This window comes from Neocloeon triangulifer, unplaced genomic scaffold (assembly GCF_031216515.1).
Source record: "Neocloeon triangulifer isolate White Clay Creek 2 clone unplaced genomic scaffold, ASM3121651v1 ptg000015l, whole genome shotgun sequence".
NCBI classification, from domain to species: domain Eukaryota; kingdom Metazoa; phylum Arthropoda; class Insecta; order Ephemeroptera; family Baetidae; genus Neocloeon; species Neocloeon triangulifer.
In genome coordinates, this window is record NW_026775557.1 from 2,499,699 (window position 1) to 2,522,349 (window position 22,651).

Here is a 22,651-nt window from a genome sequence, read left to right on the forward strand (position 1 = left end):
ATAAGAATGCGCCGGGCAAGCAGCTCGAGAGGGAGTATTTGCGGCACTTTTTCAAGAGTGCTTTCCCTCCTTCCTAGAACAACGTAATCTTTCAACTGACAAAAGGACACACAGCTGAGGCACTTTTGTTGTGCTGCGGTTTTTTGGGAAATTGAAACTTTTGTGTGTCATTTTGAAAGGAAAAATACACAATGTGCTGTGTGTTCGAAGAACTTTCAAAATTTCTCCTCAAAAGATCCAAAGATCTTTTCATTTTTTCCTTTCAGCAAAACTTTTACCCCTATTCTGAGTTCATAATTTCACGGCCTTTATGAGCGATTTCAGAAATAAAACATATTTATTAGATTACAAAATATTCAGAGAAAAATTGACTTGGAAAATGACTTTTCTTACTCCACAGCATTTTTAGTCAAAATCTGATCCTCCTCATATTTTTAATAAAAAGAATTAGCTGGAAGAAGTAATTAATTGGTGAAAATAAAATGTTTAAATTTTGTAAATCTTCAAAAACCTTTTAAACAACAAAAACGACAAGCATATTTATGAGGTTCATCATCCCAGTTTTAAATAATATATATCATTAAAAGAGGGTGCGAAGGGTTTGAAGTTTTGAGTGGGCGTATATAACACAATAGTTTGCCTGCACTTGTCTTGCAATCGCGACACTATTTGCGGCTGTCACGTCAAAATAATCAAAAAGCAGCTCTCCTTTATGTTGGGGAGAATGATTCGGAGAAAAAACGCCCACAAAGTCGAAAGTACAATTTCCTCGGCGTCGCTTTTTATTATTAAAATGATAAAAATTTTGTCTTTGAAGTTGATGTGCGCACAATACGCGAGGCGAGTTTTCAATAACAGAGCTTCTCTCTCGCACTGGCAGCGCGAGCACACCCACGGCTCTCTCTCTCTCTCTCTCAATTGTGGAAGAGAGAAAACTCGTCTCTCTCGCGGTGGTGTGTGTGTGTGTTTGTAGTGCTTGGTTGGTATTATTGATCAAGTAAATATTCCGCACTCAAACCCATTGTACGGTTAGTGCATACTCTCAATGGAAAATCGTCTTATTTCATCATATCTCGTCAAAATCCTCCCCCCGCGCACCCCAACAATTGGTATTGGCACCACAACAAAACCCCCTTTATGATGCTTCATTCGCCCTCCTTCTTCTTTTCGGCATTGTTGTGTCGGCAGCAGATGCTCTCGCGGATGCCACGTCTCCGAATCACGCTCACGCCGCCAAAAAGAAAAACCTCCGCAGCACCTTCCGTCTCTATGCCGAATCCAGAAAAGGGAGCGTACGAAAATTTAAAATTTTGCAAGAATTTTAAATTATTTTTAATATTTTTCATTTTAATTTGAACATGATTTTTTTCATGGAAATATCAGTGAAGAAAAAAATCATTCGAAAACAAATTATAAAAAATTGAATCGAAAAAATTGCAACAAAATATTAATATTTAAAGCCCAAAACAGCGGCTCTTTTTTATATTATTATTCTATTTCTTATTTTTAAAAATAAGAATCGTGAACTGTGATTGGTTCTTGGATTTCGAGATAATATTTTTATTTTAAAACCAAGCTGCTTGGCCGAGCCAAGCTTTCTTAAATAAAAATTTAAGAATTCACCAATGAGCGTGCCAGAAAATAAAAAATAAGGGTGGGCCAATCAGGGGGATGCGATCACACCCCCAAGTGGAGCGCGAACTTTGAAACTGCAATTGTTTCGACACCTTCTTCGTTCATAAAAAAAGTTATTTACGCTCTTACTTATGATTTGGAATACATAAAAAAAATTATTGTATAAATTATGAAATAAGTTTAGAAATCTTGTATTTTTTTGTCATAATGCTGGCTATGAGTGTTACAAAATTACTGTTATTCTCTGTAATAGACTCTTTTTTATGCTAAAACTTGTGAAAAAATAGCATTCCGATTGATTGTCCTGAAGAATTTAAGAGAGAAAGATCAAAAAGTTTGAAAGAAACGTGTTTGTTTGAGTACCCAGCTGATCGCGCACACTATTCTTTTTTAAAATAAGGAGACAAGCCGCTGTTTTGAGTCAGCGCGTTATCTCGTTATTTTCTTATTTTTGAATATAAGAAAAAATAGAATATTAATATAAGAAAAAGCCGCTGTTTTGGGCTTAACATAGCTGAGATCATTTTAAAAGTAAAACTTTAAAACCAAAAATTAAAATATTTGAAAGAAATATAAATTTATAAAAATCAAAATTATTGTGGTTTGATTCTAAATTAATTTATGCATTATTTTGCATTAGTAATTAACTCCCTGGTTAATTTTAAGCTTTCATAAATTCCTTTTTCTGAATTTTAAGCATTGGACATGAAACCCTTAAATGTTTTAAAAGTACCAGCAGACCACAGTAGCTCGCCTTTTGGGATCAGAGTTGTTCTTTTTTTCATTTTGCAACAGTAATTACGGCTTAATTCAGTTTTGAATTAAATCCGGCCTAGAGTGTTAAGCTTTTAATATTCTTTGATGGAACTTATATAAATTGACATCATCCATAAGGCAATTGTGAATATAGATTTAGGCAAAATTTGAAATCAACTTGCTGACCGTTTACATCCATATCATTAATTTATTTTCTTTGTAATCTATTATACGCTGTTAAATTCCTTGAAAATGAAGAGGATATTAAGGTTTTTAATTTTCAAAATTGAAATCTAAAATTTTGTGCCCACTCCGATTTAATCGTTTGTTGTGCCATGTATGCGTATTAATCTGGATCTCTTTTCACTTTAAGCATTTTCACACTTCCCGCGCGAAGCTCACACGCCGCACACATACTCACTCAATACACGTTTTTGAATATGCATTACCGCCCGGTTTGCTTCTGCTTTTCCATTCCTGCTGTGCCTATGGTGTTTGCGCTGCTTTGCTTTTTTGTATTGAAAAGCACTTACCGAAATGAATAACGAACGAACACGCGAGTGACGCCGCTTGAAATATGATCAAAGAATGAGTTGGTGGATTCGCGAAACGTTTTCCCAATCAAAATAACGAGCACAAAAGAAAAGGAAGAGGTACGCAGCAGCACGACGAATTTCGCGAGCACTTTTGCACAGACGCGCGCAGGTGTACTGTTATTTCCGTTTCGAATTCGGAATAGGTCTGCGACTGCGAGAGCGACAAAGGTTTACGCACCAATTCGCTAATTCAAGTTTGATTGTGGTTTCTGGTGCGATTGTTTGACGCAAGAGAAACAGTCCGGCCGCAGAAATTGAGCCTATTCTTTTCACCCTTCATTATCTCCAATTGTCTTTTCAAAAGCGACAGGCCGTGAGACGTATTTTTTCTAATTGAAAACACAATAATGAGATTTCCTTATACTTAGTTTCCTTTCTCTTGTTTAATCCTGGTGCTAATTGAAAGAGAAAATTGTTGATTGCTAAAAAAAATACTAAAATAAGAAATATTAAATGTGATATATTTATATTTTAAGCAAATTTCAATTAAATTTAAAACCTTAATTTTGGAAATAAATATTTTAAGGTACAGTCACTTTGATACAAAAGATTTACTTGATAATTAAATATATATTTTTTTTAAATTATTATCTTGTTTCATTTATTTTGGGTGTAATTATTATTTCCATGTCTTTTATACAAATGTATTCAAAATTTTCTTGACGTCTCGTCTGTCAAAAATAACCTGTGATTTTTGAAATTTTCCACTCAACTTGCCGGCGTGAAATTTTTGTGTGAAATTTTCAGCTAGATAATATAAAACTAAGGAATTCGCCCCCACGTGCAATAAATTTTACCTGAGCAAAAACTTCCAAGCGTATAATTCCCTTGAGGAATTCCTTTTTGCCAACTTTATATATTTGAATAAGCATAAAAATTTCCAGGCCGTAAATCAAACGTGCCCATTGTAAAGCTGCCAATTTAGAATAAAGAGGAGGCCTGGTTGCACGCTATAATTGGGCGAGAGGTCTAGGAAGGGACACCGGAGTAGTGGACTCGAGGGAATATCGTCCGCTTTTCCATGAGAAAAAAAAAGAACAAAGGCAGCTGCTGTGGCGCGAGATGCTTTTTGTGGAAATGGCCATAAATGTGTCAATGGGAAAGAAACGCGCGTATAAAATACAACATCCTCTTTGCATGGGCAGCTTTCTTCTTTTCTTGTACGCTGCAGGACAAAGGCGGGCAACAATGCACCTTATTATGCCTTTATTTTCTCAGGCATCGCACACAGGGGTTGAGCCAGCAGGCCAACAACTTTGGGGGTTACTTGGCCGAGAGAGCAAAGCTGCTCAAGTCCTCTTTGACCAGCACCACCACACGCAGGAATTTATGAAATGTGAAAATGTTTTACTGCCAGGGCTGCTTCCCTTCCTCCCTATTGTCGAGCCAACAATGCGCACAAAGAAATTTCAAACCAAGCATCTAGCAGATTTATACGCGACCGATGGGAAGTGAGGATGCGCGCAAAGTGGAAACTGGACAGCGAAATTTATTGCCTTTCAATGAAAAGGCGCATTTTGTTCCACAATACTGCCCATTCATTCACTTCTTTATTTAAAAGACATTAAATTATAGCAAATATTTCAAAAAATGGATTCAAAAATTTGACGTTTCCGACGTTTCTTAAAAAGCATTTAATATGGAAAAAAATTTAAAATATATAGAAACAACAAAAACATAAATTTTAAGAAGAATTAAAGCATTTTTTTGTACCAGGTCTTGTCAGCCTGTGCCCTATTTTAAGCTTGCAAAAGGCAAGCTCTAATTGATTTTATTTGGGAATTCAATTACTTTTAACTTTATTTTAATTATATTTCAATAAAATTAAGTACATTATTTAATTAAATTTATTTTATCATAGATTTATTATATTAAATATCGAAAACTACGTTTTTTTCATTTAATACACCGCTTCAAGTTTTTCATTGCTTAAAAATTTTTAAATCTTTTTACTTTTCTTTCTAATTTAAAAAATTTTGTATTAAGCGAGAAGACTAAATAATAGAAACTTCAATAAAAAAATTCACTTTTAATTATTTTCCTAAAACCAACTGTTTTTCAGTTACAGGAGGAAGGTTTTTGATGAAAATGCTGTTGTAATGCAGTCAATAACCAAATTTAAATTAAACCATATGTGCATAAGAGTCTCAAGATTCGTTTCATAAAAGCGAAAAAAAAACAAATGGATGGAAAAGTGTTGAAAATCATTCAATATTAAGTCTTCAAAACTGATTAACTGATAATAATTTGGCCATTGGAATAATTCCATATTTTCAGATACTTTCAATATTATTTTCCCTTCCTCAACCGCGTTGGAACGAAAACTAAGTCGCGGAGGGTGCGCGGATCCAAGCGAACAGTGCGTTATCGGCAGCACTTTTTGGTGCAGGGCATTTTTTTTACACGTGAATAGGAAAATTGTGAGCTGCATTCGGCGGCTGCGGATCCCATGGCAAGCAAACGAACCCAGGTACGCGGCGGCGCGGAGTTTGACATATCTGAATCTGTAAAAGGTGTCATTGTTGGCCCCTTTGTCAGCGGAACAATGCGAGAATAAAAGAATAAATATGGTTGTGCCATTCTTATGTATCAAGTAGGTTTCAGTGTGCTTAAGTGAATGGTTCCTTTGAAAACGCATAATGCCCGGGAATAATACACACGGGAGGAAAGGTGGTATTTTGTAGCAACACATTTATGAGCCAGAAAAAAGAGAGAAGGGGGAGACAGATAGATAATACTCTCGCGGACACACAGTAACACCTGGATGCATTTATACCTGACAATGCAAAGCTAGAAAGAGAGAGAGATACACGGAGCAGCAACGCAGCCACGGCTCACTAAATAATTACAGCCCAGATAAACATGTTACAGCATCAGATAAGATTCCGACCGCCTTTGTGTTGGCCCCGCCGCGCTCCATATAAAATATTCATTTCCGGATGTGCGGCTCGTAATGATCTCAATGCACAATTCAATTGGATTTTAATTGGCCTGGGAGATTTGTGTGATGAGATTCCAAACTAAACAATGGCCTTCTACCTCCCTTTAACAAGCGAATTTGAATTAAAAATCAAAGGGGTTGAATGTTAAACTTGTTAGATCAAATTAAGTAAAATACACCACCGCGGTACTCTAAAGTGGGACACAATTGAAGAATTTGCAAAAAATTACTATTTTGAGAAATTTACTCTAAGTTAAAAACTCTTTTTTGAGTGTTATAAGAAATAATAAAATAACCAAACCTAGTGCAATCCTGCAATCAAATATGAAATGAAAAGATTAAAGCAAATACCTGAAAGTTTTTATAAATTCCGTGATTTCAAGTTGTTTTTTTAAGTGGTTGCTTCACGTTTTTTGCAAATTTTTATTTACAATAGCTTGTAATTTCAATAACTTATATTGCTCCGAGCACATCAATGGATACATCGTGATTTTTTTTATCATTGATCGAGAAGTTTCCCTCCAAATTCCAGCAGCAGCAAAGACACATCACGCCGAGCAGCAGGATTTGCCAGACAATAAGGACCCATTGTCATTTCACACCTGAAAAGACAGGCTGCTGTGTGACTCCTGCCTGTGATGCGCTCCTTGGCTCCCCTCGCCGCTGCTGGTCACTTCACTGCACCAAGTGTAGAAGAAACACCTGGGCTGTTTGCAGTTGCAACTGCCGCGCGTTCCAGCAGCGAAAAAATAATAATAAATTGTTTTGCTGGATGATAGATATCCGCTTTTCATATTATGCCCTTGGGTATAGGAGACGTTTTTTCCCCATGAAATAGGATTTAAAACTTATCTGCAAAAAGCTTTGTGTGCAGTTTTTGGTCTGCCTTCAAAGGATTAGTGGAAACGAATAAAAGGAGTCGATTGTCTATTGTATAAATAATAGTAGAATTTTTTAAAACCACACAAGATGAATTTTATGTTTTGTGAGGAATGTGGGAAAATTTTTGCCAAAAAAGACGTTGGCTGTAAATTAATTTTGTGCAAATATTTACTAAAGGCTATTTTTGTTTGAAAAGTCAACATTCCATGAAAATAAATTTTTTTGAGTAATTTTTCGCCTCTTATGTCTGTTAAAAACGCAACCTGCATAACACGGGTGTGTAAACAGTTGCCTAAAAACGAAAAGTATATGCCTAATTGTATAATTGAGCTAGTGGATCGAAAAAGCTGTTTAATTTTTCTCAAGTCTTTTCGTTTGCAATTTTTTTTAATTTTATAATACCAAAATCTGCAGATTTCAAAGTTTTGTTTTTCAAATCTATGAAAGGTTTTTAAAAGTTTTGTAATTTATTTTTTGAGTGTAAATTTCTTCAAACGAATATTTAATTTTAATCTGTTAAATTATTATAATTTTTTTTTTTTTAGGGATATAATTTCAGGAAAATTGGAAAAGTGCTTTTTTCATGTTTTTCAAGGCAATCAAACAGAAGTTTGAAAAGAAATTCAGAATGATCAATGAATCATGAAGGAGAACTTAACAATTCACAAATAATAGCTTTATTAAGCAGATTATTAGATTATTAATGCAAAAAGCAAAACCCACACGCCAAAAATGTATTCTTCGGCGCCTCATTACAAGATAAACTCGCACGCCGCCGCCACTCTCGCAGTTTAAACATATGATAAAGCCATTTGCATAAATTTTTTGCCTCATTATTTTCGCATGAGCAAATAATTCTCCGAGAAGACATTAATTTCACGCTTTGCGCGAGAGCAAAGAGCGCGCCGTTGCCAAGCACACACATGCATAATAAATATACACGGCGAGAGAGGTATAAATTTATATATATGTGCGGCGCGAGCAGAGCAGCATTATTATCGCGGAATGAATGCGAAAACTGCTGCTCATATTACGAGCGAGCGGGTTTGAGCAAAAGAGAAGGAGAATTATAATTCTTTGTCGGGAGCGAGGAAACAAGGAGCGGCAAGTCAAGTGTGAGAAACCGGGGGAAATGTGCGTGAAATTTGAATCCGAATCGCACGTTATTTAAATAATTCGACGTGCTCTCGCGCAAACCAAAATGCTCAACCCTTCGCGCCGGGGAAAAAAACTGTTTTCTATGCCACAGGCCAACGCAGAGGTGGGAGATTTAGAGATTAAAAGACACATAAATTTTTATAATTATGGGGCAATTAAAATTTTTATAAAATATTTTTTGCATAAATCTCTTGAAAATTGAGAGAAAGGTTTCAGCTAAAGAGATTTGAAAAATAATAGCTTTGATTGATTTATTTTTACTCTTTTTGAAGCTAGTCATTTTACTTGAAGCTCAGAAAATCTTAGAATATAGGGACAAGAGTTATTTCATAATTTAGTATCTATGAGAAAAGTTCCTAAAAAAACAATTTTAGAAGTTTTTGCAATAGGGTAGAGGGTTTCAAAATTAATTTTGTAAAATAATTATTGAGAGTCATACTAACTCAATAATTTTTTTAATAACCTCCAATCACAATTGTAACTTAATATGGACATTTTTTTTAAATAAATGTAGTAGCCCTTTTTAAATAATCTCATCCTTAATTAAAATTAAGCATAAAAAAAACGAGTAATCATATTTTTGTCTTCATCTGCATGAAATGCTTTGTTTGCAGGTCTTTGGTCGTATGTATGAAGTCTGAATGGCACTTTTTTCTTCAAATTCAACAAAATCATAATGCTACTGGCGGAAGGCGCTGAGAAAAAGAAGTGGTAGCAGGTTTTTGTTGGAAAAAAGGCAGAATAATGCCCGGGTGAATAGCAGCGTAGCGCGAAGTGAAAAGCAGGAAAGAAAAGAGAGAGAAGGGGAACACACAGCATTTTAAAAGGAATAAAATAAAGTAAGAATAATAAGGCGATGTAAAGAAGCAGGCCTGCAAAAAGCGCTTTGTTACAAATGACATAGCGATGCTATTGAATGCTGGGCATAATAACGTGGCATTGTTGGCTCCTATTGTTGGCAACAGCAACAGCAGCAGCAGCAGTGCCGCGAGAATAAAGCAGCAGCAGCTAAAGAGAGAGAGAGAGAGAGAGAGAAATACTCGGGGCTGCTCCTTCTTCTTGGGCCGTATGTACAGGAGATTGCTTTGAATAGAATAAGAGTGTGTGACTTAGCATGTTTCTTTCTTTCTATTCATACCATTATTTTATTTTTCTTCCCTTTTCAAATGATGTGTCGTTTATATATATTATTGTTGCGAGCCAGCAGCACACTGCACGTTTTCTTCTCACTGCATGGAAATACACGCGGTGAAAAGCAGGCGCATAATAAAAGTTTGGCCAACCTAATATTATCTTGTATATACGCTTTGCATTGTTAGCATCAATTCTCATCATCTCCTTTTTATAATGCTTGCTGCCTCACTTGACGCTCTCGCCTATTCTGTTATTAATTAAACCGGCATTCATCGACCGCGCGGCGCGCGAACTTGGGAAGAAAATTTTATCCCAAGCATTGCTACGAGCGAGGCTACTGCACTGCTGCGGGTACTGCCAACACACATTTTGCAAAATCATCACAAAAAGAATCATTAAAAAGGATGAATATAAAAAATCAAAGATGCTGTGTATGAATGCTTGTCTGCAGCGCTGTCTGTCTGCGTCTGTCGTTTAGAGACGTCAAGAGTCAATGAATTATCACGCGGAGATTACAATAATAAAACTGGAATTACATACAGAGAGGGACAGGCATGCACGCCTCCAGGCACTGGCACCGCTCGTTAGGATGGGAAAAAATATGGAAAATTATAAGAATGTTTGATAATTATGTGCACCTGCAAATTATAAAGTCACACAGCAGAGAATGTGCACACAATAAAATTATTTATATATATTTTCATTAATTTTTATATTATTGAGCATTTTTTAATAAGTTTTTATGCATTTTTGCAAAAGTAGAAATATAAATTTTTTAATTTAAAACATTTATATATTTTTAAAATTTTCAAAATTAAAAAAATTTGATCATATTTATAATAAGTTGTTAAATATTTAGGAATAAACATTCTAAATAGAAGCTCAATTAATTTGGAACTTTCCCAAGAACCTTCTTATTAGAAAATTTACAAGTTGACGCATGCCTTTTAAATTTAAAAATACTATATTCCTTTAATAAATAATACGTCTGTATAACAACAATAATTTTTTTTATCTACTTGAATGAAATCAACTTATTTTATGGGAAAAACAGTATTTGTTTATATTTTTATCATTTAACAAAAATTCGATTATTTTGTTCATTAAATTAGTCTTTATGATTAAATTAAGCGCGTCTCTTCCGCAGGTGTTTGGCGTATTATTATTAATATCAGCAAAATTAAAAAATTCCACCGGTAATTTGTGTGACTAAGGCGCGAAAGGTGCGCGTAATTGAGTGAATTGGTCTTGCCTGCCATAACTTCTCGCGCGCCGCAAACAATATTATATACCCTAGATAATATGTGTTTTATGCGCTTTGATGATTTCACAAACAAGAAAACGATGAGTTTCTTATACCTCGCGCCTGTTTTTTCTTCTCCTTCTGAGAGATGATGGTGCACATGGCGTATATATATTATATCACACACTACACATATTAAATTATAATCTATTAGTGGCACAAAAAATTAAACTGTGGAAAAAATTCCAGCGGCGTGCGAGTTCTCTCCAAAATTCGGCATTGTCGAGGCTTACAAAGCACTTTTGCGTGCTACCGCTTGAATGCATTGATAAAAAATATCTCACAGCTTCCAAACTGGTCTCACTCATGACAACAGATAGCCAGGTTAACCTGATAACAACCATGCAAACAGGCATTAAATTAAATATATTATCCCCGCAGCGGCTTTTTTTGCCACCGAACAATTTAATTACATTTTTAATGACGAATTATGACCAGATTAGTCGCACATCTACTAGGGGCAGACCTTGTCGAATTCACTGCTCCCGGTAATTGACAATCTTATGTACCGAAATAAAGAAAGAAAGAAAGACGATTCTCTCTCTTGCGTTTATTACAAAGGTATACATTCCGACGTCTCACCCGACACAATGCAAGTGCATTTTCGCCGAGTCACCCAGGCAGCCAGCAGCTTTTTTAAAAGAGGGCCAGCGCAGCAGATCCAACTGTGCCGGGAAAAATATAGAAATGGGCTACTTGTTGTCTGCCTCTTTCTATGTACTATAGAGTAATTGTTGCAATTCACCGCTCTATGGGGATAACACAAAAGCTGCTATGCTGCCTGCAGGTTTATTTATTAAAGGGTTTATATTATTTGGCGCGCCGCGAGTCCTTTTCTTTAATTCTTTTATTCGTTTGTGTGCCACATCAACGCCTGACTGCCATCAACAGAGAGAGAGAGAGAGAGAGAAGAACGAATCAAAAGCTCCTGTGTGTGTCTAAACAGACGGAGAGAGAGAGATGCATTGCACTGCTGCATACACACAGGCTCTCTGGTCTCTTAATTACATTCGGCCGCCATTGTTCGAGCGTTTCCTCTCTTTTTCTCGCGGCCACGGATTTGTTTCCCTCGGCTGAAATGCAATCAAATGACGCCGCCAAATTCAAGTTGTTATTTTTATTGTTTGGTTCCTTTTCTCGCAGTCTAATGGTCTTTCTTATTTTCTTTTGGTTCGATCCAGCGAGCGAGACTTTTTTTTCTTCTGCAACAATTACAACGCGTGACTAATGACGTCGCCGCTGCAGCTTTGATTTCATTTTTGTTGTCCGCACGCTGCGTGAGACTCTGGTCAGACAAACCGCGCGTATCATTTTGCTCTCTTTTGTTTTCGTAAATAGAATTTGAAAACCATTTTGTTGAAAGAGAGCGCATACAAAATGCACCTGACGCATAAATAATTATCTTGCGGTCTCATTTGTATACAAACAATAACAAATTCTCTCCGAGCAGTCAACTCAATCTATAAAGCAATCGGTTTTGTAAATAAAAGTATGTCTCTCTCCGCAGAAATAAAAGTGTTTATGCGTAGATTTGAATTGTTCCTGATGGAGAGAATAATAAGATTTCCAATTCAAATATAATTAAATCATGGAGACAAGAGGAACAATGCGTCCTCTTTAAATTTTGTTAATTAAAAATTCATACACTATAATTAAATTATATGACTATTTTTGTTTTAACAAAATTTGAAGACCGCTTAATTAACTTTGGTTCAAGAAAGACAATTCTAACCTTTGAAAATTATGTACCAAAAGCAATTTTTTTTTCAATTTATGTTCATTTTGCACATGAAATAGTAAAATACGTAAAATAAATTAAATTGCGAAGTGAATTTTTTCAATGTTTAAACAAACTTTTAAATGCACTTTTTGCTACAAAACATAAAAAGCCTAAAATTATACTTAACTTAATAAAAAAAAAGTTAGTTTACTTATGCGGACAGTAAATTCAATTAGAATATTAAACTTCCATGACTTCATAAACCAACATTACTAAAACCATAACGATGAAAAATATTATCACTTTACTGCAGCATAATTATTGAACGTCATCTTTCTGTTGCAGCTTTAGACACGTCGGAGAAGAGTCTAGCGCATTACGCACCGCGTATGTATGACTTAAAGATTGTGTAGGCAACCCGCGTGACAATGTCTCACTCAGATATAAATCTATGAACAAATAAGTTTTTAACATTTTGAATAGTTGATTGGAATTACAAAAGACAAAATTTTTTGTGGGGGATGGGGGAGATGGGGATCAATTTCTTGTTATCAATCTAGCCAATCTAGTTTATAGACATTATATTGATGCCTTATATTATCACAAAGCTTAATTTTTCATAAAATTTAATATGTGAATCCTTTATTGCAGATTATAGGTAGTAAAGGCAAAATCTTTAACCCAGCACATCACTACAATTCTTTTGCCTAATTGCAATGCAAATTAAATTTTTTTTGAAACATATTATTATATCGTGCAAGTTGATAATCATCAAAATAAGGAGATCGCAGCAATATATCGGCCAACAGAAATAAGCAACTTTCTCATTTTTTACTTGTCCAAATTGTTAATGCATCACATTGTTTACATTCAATTTTTGAAAAAAATTATTTGAAAAGAGACGAGGAATTTTCGGACAAAACGGCACCACGAAGCAAAAGAATTTTGCTAAAAACTTCCCGAGATCCTATTCACCGCAAGTCTCTTATTCACGGCGCTCTTTTTTTTTTTGTCGCAGCGTCGCAGCTTTCGGCTCACCATCAATAAACATGCAGAAGACATTACAATAACAATCTCTCAATTGTGTCTTGTCACATACAAAATAATTATTTTTCAATAATTATAAATTGTAACAAAACACAATTGCAATGAGAGAGATGCTCATATTTTATATGCGTGTATTAAAATTCGTCATTCTGCTTAAGCAGATATTAACGAAATTGTGTATTTGTCGCATCAGAACAAACAAAACATTATATATCATCCATTTCTCCCTTTAAATTTTTGAAAAGCAGATACGACACAACATCGCATACACGCGTATAATCAAACAAGCGCGCACCGACACAATAAGATTCAAATGATGGTGCGCGCCTGAAAACGTTTTGCGCAAGAAGAAGTATGGGTGTCGCTTGCTCGCTCGCAAAAGAGAGAGACGAATGAAATTTCTGCTGTCAAGCAAATGCACACAAGCGAGCGTTTTTGTTGTACAATATTTTTGTTGCCGAGAAGCATTGTTGATTTGACGAGTTGTTGTTGTTGTTGTTGTTGTCGGCGGCGGCGGTTTTGAATGGCGGACACTCGCTCGCGCGAGTGATACACATTTTTCATAAACGTGAGCGCGCGCGAGGGAAGCCCATTAGAATATCACTCAAGGTGTCACTCGCCAGCTTTGTGCGGCGCAATATTTATTTGCAAATGCATTCGACGTGTCGGGAAAAACATGGGCCGCCGGAAAAGCGGCGGCGGAGGCAGCGGAGGCGGCGGGCGAGGGGAGGCAGGACAAAAGCAATTTTCCTCTTTCATCGCCATAGGAGACGCACAAAGCGCGATTTTTTAGCCGGAATAAAACAACCAATGAAATCTTAAGCAACACTGGAGTGACAGGTGGAAAATAGAAGTGGGGCGAACAATGCTTTCCATTGGTGCCTGCGCGGCGTGACGTCAGCCACAAAACACGCGAAAGAAATTCATCTGCTTCTCGAGTGGGGGGTCCTAACATGCATGGTGCTCCTTGTCAGGGGAAGGGAAGGGGCCGCCGCCGCCGCCGCTGCCTGCTCCCTTTTTTCAAGAATTCCCATCGCCGTCCGCCGCGGAGCAGCAGTTTCGCGGGACCGTGCCGAGATTCGAGACGTGTGTGTGGCTCGCAGCCTCCCTCATCTGTGTACCAAAGTGAATTATTATTCAGGGTGTTTCTTGGACGCGGAGCCACGTGCATGCTGCTGACTTAGCCACAAACGGCACCCCACATGGAGATCGACTACCAGGCCGCCAGCCACTTGATGAGGTGCGTTGAATAATATACAATAGTCGCCCCCGGCGATCTCACAAACGCGGATCGTTCTATTGACGTTTGACACGCGGCTAATCATTTGATCCCGTTGGCTCCATTAAAGAGACCCCGTCCTCTTAAATATTTAACATACTTGCATTAAAAGTAATTTTTTTATTTATTCAAGTTTTATGAAAGTAGAAAATGTTACAAAATTTCTTTATTTTGTAATAATCTCAGATTGCAGACATTTATCATAACCTGATTATTTCGTGTCTATACACAAAAAATTAAAGTTCTACAAAATAATGTAATTAAATTAGTTTTTTTCCTGTTTAATGATACTATTGCCTTTTCCATCTTGTATGTATAGTTATATTTTTATGAAAGGAAACAATAATCCTATAAACCAATAAAAACCACACTCTTATATAATGCATGGAAAATACAAAATTAATAAAAATGTATTTTGGAAATGTTCTACCATAAAGTAATGACTTTGTAAACGGCCGCGTTTTTAATATGCCTATTGACACGATAATAGTTTGTCAGGTAATTTTATGGAGCAGCTGCCATTTTTTCAGCAAAGATTTATTTTTGTTTAAATAAAGTGTGCTTTCTCTTTTTTGTAAAAACTGCTCAGCAAAAAAATGTTAATACTCGCTGACAAGTACAATATTTTGACAATGCGCTTGAGCCGATTACTAAATAATACATGCCATACACTTTTTAACTCCTTTAAAAACAGGTCTGTGCAAAACCCTATTATTAGATAAAAATAAGGTCTTTGGTCTTTCTTTCCCACGCATTATACATTTTTTTTCATAGTTTCTTTTACAAAAAAAAATTAAGTATGGTTTTTCGTGATTGACACACATCATGTTTCTTCAAATTGTCGCCATTTAATTAACTCTCGAAAGTGTATGTAAAATCTTGTTAATTGATACTTTGAAATTTGTATTTAATTAATTAAACCATGCTCTATCCATACAAATTCTGCCTTTAACCAAAGAGCTCCCTTTTTGGCCTAAACAAAACGTTATAGCTTGAGGAATTCTTATTATAGACGCTGAATAACTGCACATTTGTTTGAATTATAGCAAATTTGGAGATTGAAGATCTTGCAGAGGTTTATTTTGTTAATTAACTCTAATTTTGAAGTTAACGTTTTGAGCTAAATCGCTTTTAATATAATTTGGAAGCGTTTCAGCTTTTTGGTGCGCATCAAATTGTACAACATAATGCTTATTGTTGAAAAAAATCAGTTATTCCGTTTAACCACGTTTAACGCATATGATTTATTTTCCGAAGTAATCAAATTCAAAACCTTTAGCATTCATTATTATTTCCTTTTTGGCTAAATAATTAAAATGCATATCCATCAGAATCCTTTTGCTGCTTCGCTATAGCACAAATTTTGATAAATTTTCTGCTCTTATATTCATGTTCTGGACAATATAAAGACAAAATGGGCTTGAAATAATGATTGTGGTCTCTAAGACGATTAGATGAAGTGTTGAATTACGCATTATTAATACTCTTGTATATAGCCTTGTAACATAATGAAGTGCATAAACTAATATTTGCCAAAACACTCAATCAAGTCACACGTGTTTTTGTTTAAACTGCAATTACACTGAATGACGCGGTGCAACGAGAGCTTTTGCGCATACAATTTCCCATTGGATTTTTTTATGCTAAAGTGATTTTGGCGGGCCAGTCGTTCCCTTTTTCAGGAGGGTTGGACGCTTAAGCCACTAATATGCATCGGCCGCGCAGTTATACATATACATACAGCACATTGTGTCAATAGACCCTCGACACACCAAACGTCCATTCATCTCCCCCCGCGCGGCTCAAACAACTCATTACACTTCTATTCAGCTATTATTGATTTGTTTCCTTCCACCTCCTGCCGCGGCTCCACCGCCAAAACAAACTGCCCGCAAAAGACGCCAACAAAAAACTCGCATCCATAAAGTGATAATAATTTGCTTCCAAGTTGATACTGTTTATTTATTCGTCTTCTTGTTTTGTTTTTCTTTTTCCGTGGAATTTACGTTTTGAAACAACAAAATTACGGTCTTTATATCTTTATTGCGGAGGACAATGCGACAGTCAGCCGCGGGCACTAATTTATTGGATGCACACAGCGCAAAGCACCAAACAAGCTACTGCCTTGGCACTGCTTTTATTTTATTGCCTCCTCTCACAGCAAACCAACTTCGGAAAAGCGACAGAAATGGCTTTCGAGTGCGATTTGCATAAAATGCTTGAAGTGAGCCGCTATTTATTTATAGCTTATTTTCCTCTTGTTTTTATTTATTGTTAAGTCACTTCATGGAAATTTATTTTTTTTCTTTCAGACGCAATGATTTCGAGTTGCATGAATAAAAACTTATAGTTTTAAATATTAACCTTTTAAAGTCGCCCCTCATGGACATCATTTTTGCGAAAATTTTAATTAATAAAAATTATATGATATCATATTAAAAATTCTTTAATGTAAACTGTTATAATTTTACAAACATCTTAAATAAAATTTAATTTATTTTTAAAATTTTAATTTATGAAATGTTTTTGCTCCTACGGTGACGTTGCAAATTTTCATTTAGTGTGTGCATTGAGAATAGCAATTAGTAATTGTCATTTGACTTGTTTTTCTCAGCCGGTACAAAAATTAAAAAATAAATAATAAATGAAAGGAAAGAATGGGTTTACAAACATATAAGTATATTACTGCAAAAAGCAAATGAAACTAACAAATGGTTATTAAAAAAACTAGAATATTTTTAATTCTATAACCAACGGAGCTTTATAATAAATTAATTATTCAATCGATTACTCACGCAATAAATAAATATTATAAATTAAGAAGCAAATTATTTAATTTCACTAAACGTACATTAACTATAAATTAGATATTATACAGAATAATATTTTAATTCCTTAATTGTTTTTGACGCCAATTTTGTACAATTTCAATTTTATTTTGCGCCATGATGCGTTTTTCTTTTCTGAAAATATTTATGTAACATTATAATTATGCTATACAATTGATTAATTAATTGCCTTAGGTGCATCCTTAATTTCATTATTATTATTATTATTATTATTATTAGGAAGGTTATAATTTGCAAAGGAATTTTTGTCGTCCTAAATCGCAACAATAACTTAAATGCGTATATAAGTTTTTGATTTAGACAAAAGCGATAAATTTTGTTAAATTGACGTTTCTTATTGTTACCGTCATCGACTTGGTATTTAAATAATTTGAGAAAATTTTGATCCATAATTTTTGATTGCGTAATATTATACTTTTGAAACACGCAAATCGCTGTTGATTGCTGTATTTAAACTTGGATTTTGGTTTCTCAGTTTCAGGCAGGCGGGTGGCATGATGGAGGGCGCGTCGAATCCGCTGCTGTCGCCAGCGGGCCAGCGGCTGCACCACCACCACCAGCAACAGCACCAGGCCGCGCAGAGCATGCACCACAGTGCCATGGCCGCTGGTGACCTCAACACGGCGGCCATGCTGCTGGCCGGGGGCGGCTCGCCCCTGCAGCACCACCAGCAGCAGCACCACATGGTGGGCGCCCAGGCCGCGGCCGCCGCGCTCAAGAAGCCGCAGGACGACCACATCAAGCGGCCGATGAACGCCTTCATGGTCTGGTCGCGCATGCAGCGCCGCAAGATCGCCCAGGACAACCCCAAAATGCACAACTCTGAGATCAGCAAGCGATTAGGTAAATTGACTTATATAAGTTTTTTGCACCCCAACCGGCGCTTTTCTCTTATTATAATTATTATTTCCCCTCTTTGCGTTCTAATTTTGCTGAAGCTGTTTGCACACAAAGGTGCCGCGAGATAAGCCCTTTGCTGAGAGGACACTATACAACCCCCTGCACTCTTTTATACAAAACACACCCCTCTATATACTGATGAGAGAGATTTTGCTTGAAGTGCGGATTAACAATTTTAAATTAATAGCTATTTACAATTAGATTTAATAATGTAAATAAAAATCTACCGGTTTATCATTATTATTGTTTATTCTATAAAAATTAAGTCGCACATGAAATAAATACTTTCATTATTTTATCATTTTGAAGTTTATCAAATTAAATATTAATTTATAAAGTGGTTCCGTCCTGAAAACTGTGTTTTAATGAAGATATTCTCATCACCATCATTATCATGTTTTCCAACTATTCAAACTTGTTTAAATTAATATTTATTGACAGTCTTTGTATTTTTAACTTATTATTTGTAATTATTGAATTATACAACTATTGCTTTAGTTTTATTGGTATAAAAATTACATGGTTCAAGTTATATGATAAATTTTAAAAGACCTACAATCTCTTTCATTTCACTTTTGAGTGGAGAAAGTTGTTCAACTTTTAATTAAATCATTTGAATCAAAAAATTTCCCCCCTAATTCTTCACACTCCATTTTTAGTGCTTTTTTAGCAAGATGGCAATAACCAGCCTTAAGCAAGGCATGAATAAACTTTCTCTTCTCATAAATGCAAAATGCGTTTTTTTTTTTGTAATGAATTTTAATTTAATTTATATATTTACGTTTGCTTTGTGAGGTACAAATATTGTCACCAACAGCATGAAATAGAAGAGAAGCTGCACTGTTTTCACAAATTTCCGAGTAATTTTATTTCTCCGTGCCCTACGAATTAATTAAAAAATCTTATTTAACTGATACAAAAAAAATCCCAGAGTTTAAGCCATATTGACATAAATTTACGATTTTTAAGTCTTCAATCATTTCCTTTTGTTATTTTTAATTCGCAGAGACGCATTCAATGAATCATTTATATTTTGGTCCGCACAAAAGTGAGGTTTTTCATAACAGATGACACTTTTGTGTGCCGCAGGTGCCGAGTGGAAGTTGCTGACCGAAGACGAGAAGCGTCCTTTCATCGACGAAGCCAAACGTTTGCGCGCCTTGCACATGAAGGAGCACCCAGACTACAAGTACCGTCCGAGACGCAAGCCGAAGACCCTGCGTAAGGAAGGCTACCCGTACTCGATTCCTTACCCGTCGGTCCCGAGCATGGAGGCTTTGCGCGCCGGTGAGTTTGGTTTTTGTTGTCCATTCTGTATAGCGCGAGATCATTTTCCTTGAAAGTGTTGAAAAACGATTGTGGCGGACAATGGCCAGCATAATGGCCGCGCTACTCGCTTTTGCTGCTGACAAACTGTTAATTACCGTGAGGTGTGAATGAGTGGACTGAATAGCTTTTTGTGTGTTCACAGGCATGGGAAGTCAGGTGCCAACTCAGTACTATCCTGCGTACAGCTCACTGAGCATGGCAGCCATGGCTGCCGCACAGCAGTCGGCCATCCAAGGACAGGTGCGCCCCTTTTATTTTGATCAAATAATACACACTCCAACTCCATTCCCCTTTGTCTACTCTTCTCACTGTAGTTTCCCCGATTTTGCTGCGCGCGGCTTGCTTTTTATGTAGTTGTCTTTGTCTCCTTTGCTATCAAAGAAGCCCTGTCATTATTCTTTTGTTTATTTTTTTATTTCCCTTCTCTGTGCTGATGAAAACAAAGAGATGAGTTTTTTTCCTTTGAATATAATTTATTTTTGTAGAAAATTCATTTATAGAAAATATTTATGATCACTGATGATCAAAAACAATTTTGGTGTATTAATTTAATGTTTATCATGACTGAAGAGGAATTTATATTAAATTTATTAATATTATTCGTTGCATAAAAGGTTATTATTTCACATTGGAAAGAACCTTTTCAGCCTGCGCAATAAAAATATAAGAATTTTTAACATCTTATAATCCATTGTTAAAAAACTTATTATTTAATATTTAAGATAAATCTCTTTTAAAATTGATCAATTAAATTAGCTTAAAATGATTAGTTCGCATATCTTCTAACAGTATGAAGATAAATTCTTTCGAATGATTGACTGAAAGTCAACTGATAAAGAAACGCTCTCTTTAGAATTGAATTCTCAATAATTGAGAGCGTTTGTATGATGAAGTGATCTCGCGATCTGCTTGAAAGCCGCGCGAATTAACTCTTCTAATTTGACTTCAATGCTACCATTCGCTTTTTACTTTCATTGGAGTCTGCATGCGATGACTGATTCGGTTGAATGATTGCGCGCCTGAAGCAAAAAGTCAAAAATAACCAGTCGATTGCGCTTCTAAAAATAGTGATGGAAATCAGATCTTCAGTCAAAAGCATTTTAAAATGAATTGTATATTTTAAATTCATAGGTAGAATACATGAATTAATTGATTGTAAAAACTTATAATTTATCTAAAATTTATTAAAATTAAACCTGATTTTTTTCCCCCAATCTTGAAATCTTATTCTTAATTTTTTAACTGTATACTTAGTTTCTTCTTTTTCTTATAACCCTCTTATTTTATATAAATGAAATCTTTATTCAATTAAATATTAAAGTATATTTTACTACGATTCTCTAAAAATTTGTTTCCTCATCAGGTTATGCCATCAATGGATGCAGCAATGAAGTACTCCCTGGACGCGGACAAGTACCGCAACTCGTACCCCAGCCTGTCCTCAATGTCTGCAATGTACAACGCGGCCGTGTCCGCCAGCAACCCTCAGACAACGAGTCCCGGCGGCTCCGGGGGTAGCGATTCGCCCTCGATCAGCACCTCGGCCAGCAGCGGTGCGGCCAAGAGCCCTATCGAGGGCAGTTCGGCGTTCCAGCAGAAGATGCCCAACTACCTGGACCCGCTGGCCCGCAACTACCTGGACCCCAAGGCCTACTTCGACTCGTCCAAACTGTACAGTCTGCAGGACCGCTTCCCCGGCTCGGAGCGGCCGCGCTTCGACTCGATGCCCAAGTACTCGCCCTCGGCCGAGGGCAGCACCGGCAGCCGCTCCCCCAACACCCCCGAGGCCAAGCCGGACGACAGCTCTCCGCCCCCGGGAGGCATCCTGCCCTACTACCCCCACCCCCAGGGCCTGCTGCCCATGAGCCAGTACGCGGCCGTCGTCGCAGGCCACCACTACAAACTGGCCGCCGCGGCCGCCGGCTCCGGAGGGGGAGGCTCCATTCCCAGCTCGGCGCCCTCAGCCACTCCCCCGAGCGGCTCTCCAGCCACCACTGCCGCCGGGACGGACCTTAGGCGACCTTTGACCGTGATATTCTAGAGGAGGACCACATTTGCACCTTTTCTCTTTCTCTCGGGGAAAAGTGATCTGATTTAGTTTCGCAAATTGCTCATTTAAGTAGATGACCCCTATCGCGAAAATCGAATGGTGATGTTTAGTGGTTAAGCGCGGTGGAGACAATTATATTATATCGAAGCAAATCTCTCAAGACAAGGAAGGAAGACTTTTTTCTGAATGTAATACAAATTATAATGACAAAATGATCTCACGAAAATGGTTTAAATTATTAATACTCGCTGTTAGAGTAGACGTAATTAATTTTTCTGAGACAGTTTTTTGTTTGATTCCGTCTTTATGCAGATGGTCCGTACTTAAGTAAATGATAATTATGTGTTATGGACAATGTTCTCACCTGAAATCTTAGAAAATCTGTGTAAGAAAAATAGATGGAAGATCAGTTATCGGATAATTATTGTGAGTATAGGTGTATTTAAGGAACGCTATATAATAAATTGTTGTAAATTAATTTACCATTGAAGAAAAATAAAAACTGTTAGAAAAACGCTATGCCACTTTGGACGATGTGTGACAAAAGAACTGTGCATATTATATCAATAGCATCTGGAATAAAACATTTTTAGACAAAAATACTGCCGTCAATTTACTTTATTCCAAAGAATTTCAATTATAAAATGTTTGTAAAAGGGATTTAAAGATTATGCTTCATTAAGCAAATAAAATTCTTTTTCAAACTTATTTACGTACTTTACGCATGACGGGCACTGCAGAGCACGTGCCACTTGAATAAAGTTTGGATAAGTTCGAGAAGGGACGCATGTGACAGCACCGTCTTCACAGAGCCGACCACGCATTGGCCTGTGACGCTCTCTGTGCTCATGTTTGCAAACTAACCCCTGGCAATGTTGACGTTGGCGAGGGTAATCAACTTTGACGTATCGGAGGGATTATTTACGCTTGGCAAATTGAATGGGATTCACCGCAGCCACGCTAAAGTTCATCATCGGAGAATTTATTTTCAATTCAATCTTTGTAGAGAATGTGTTTTTTCAGTGAAAATATTTTATCTCGTTTACCTGCATAAAATTTTGGGAAAGAAAAA

At 36.4% G+C, this 22,651-nt stretch overlaps 1 protein-coding gene across 1 annotated transcript; it reads left to right on the forward strand.

Moving 5' to 3' along the window:
• Positions 1-14,226: 14,226 nt before the first annotated feature.
• Positions 14,227-22,144, forward strand: LOC132202269 (transcription factor Sox-21-B). Its single transcript, XM_059629074.1, has 5 exons — positions 14,227-14,412; positions 17,776-18,143; positions 19,290-19,487; positions 19,672-19,769; positions 20,893-22,144. The coding sequence occupies exons 1-5, from the start codon at positions 14,375-14,377 to the stop codon at positions 21,568-21,570; spliced, it is 1,380 nt and encodes a 459-aa protein (XP_059485057.1). The 5' UTR covers positions 14,227-14,374; the 3' UTR covers positions 21,571-22,144.
• Positions 22,145-22,651: the final 507 nt, after the last annotated feature.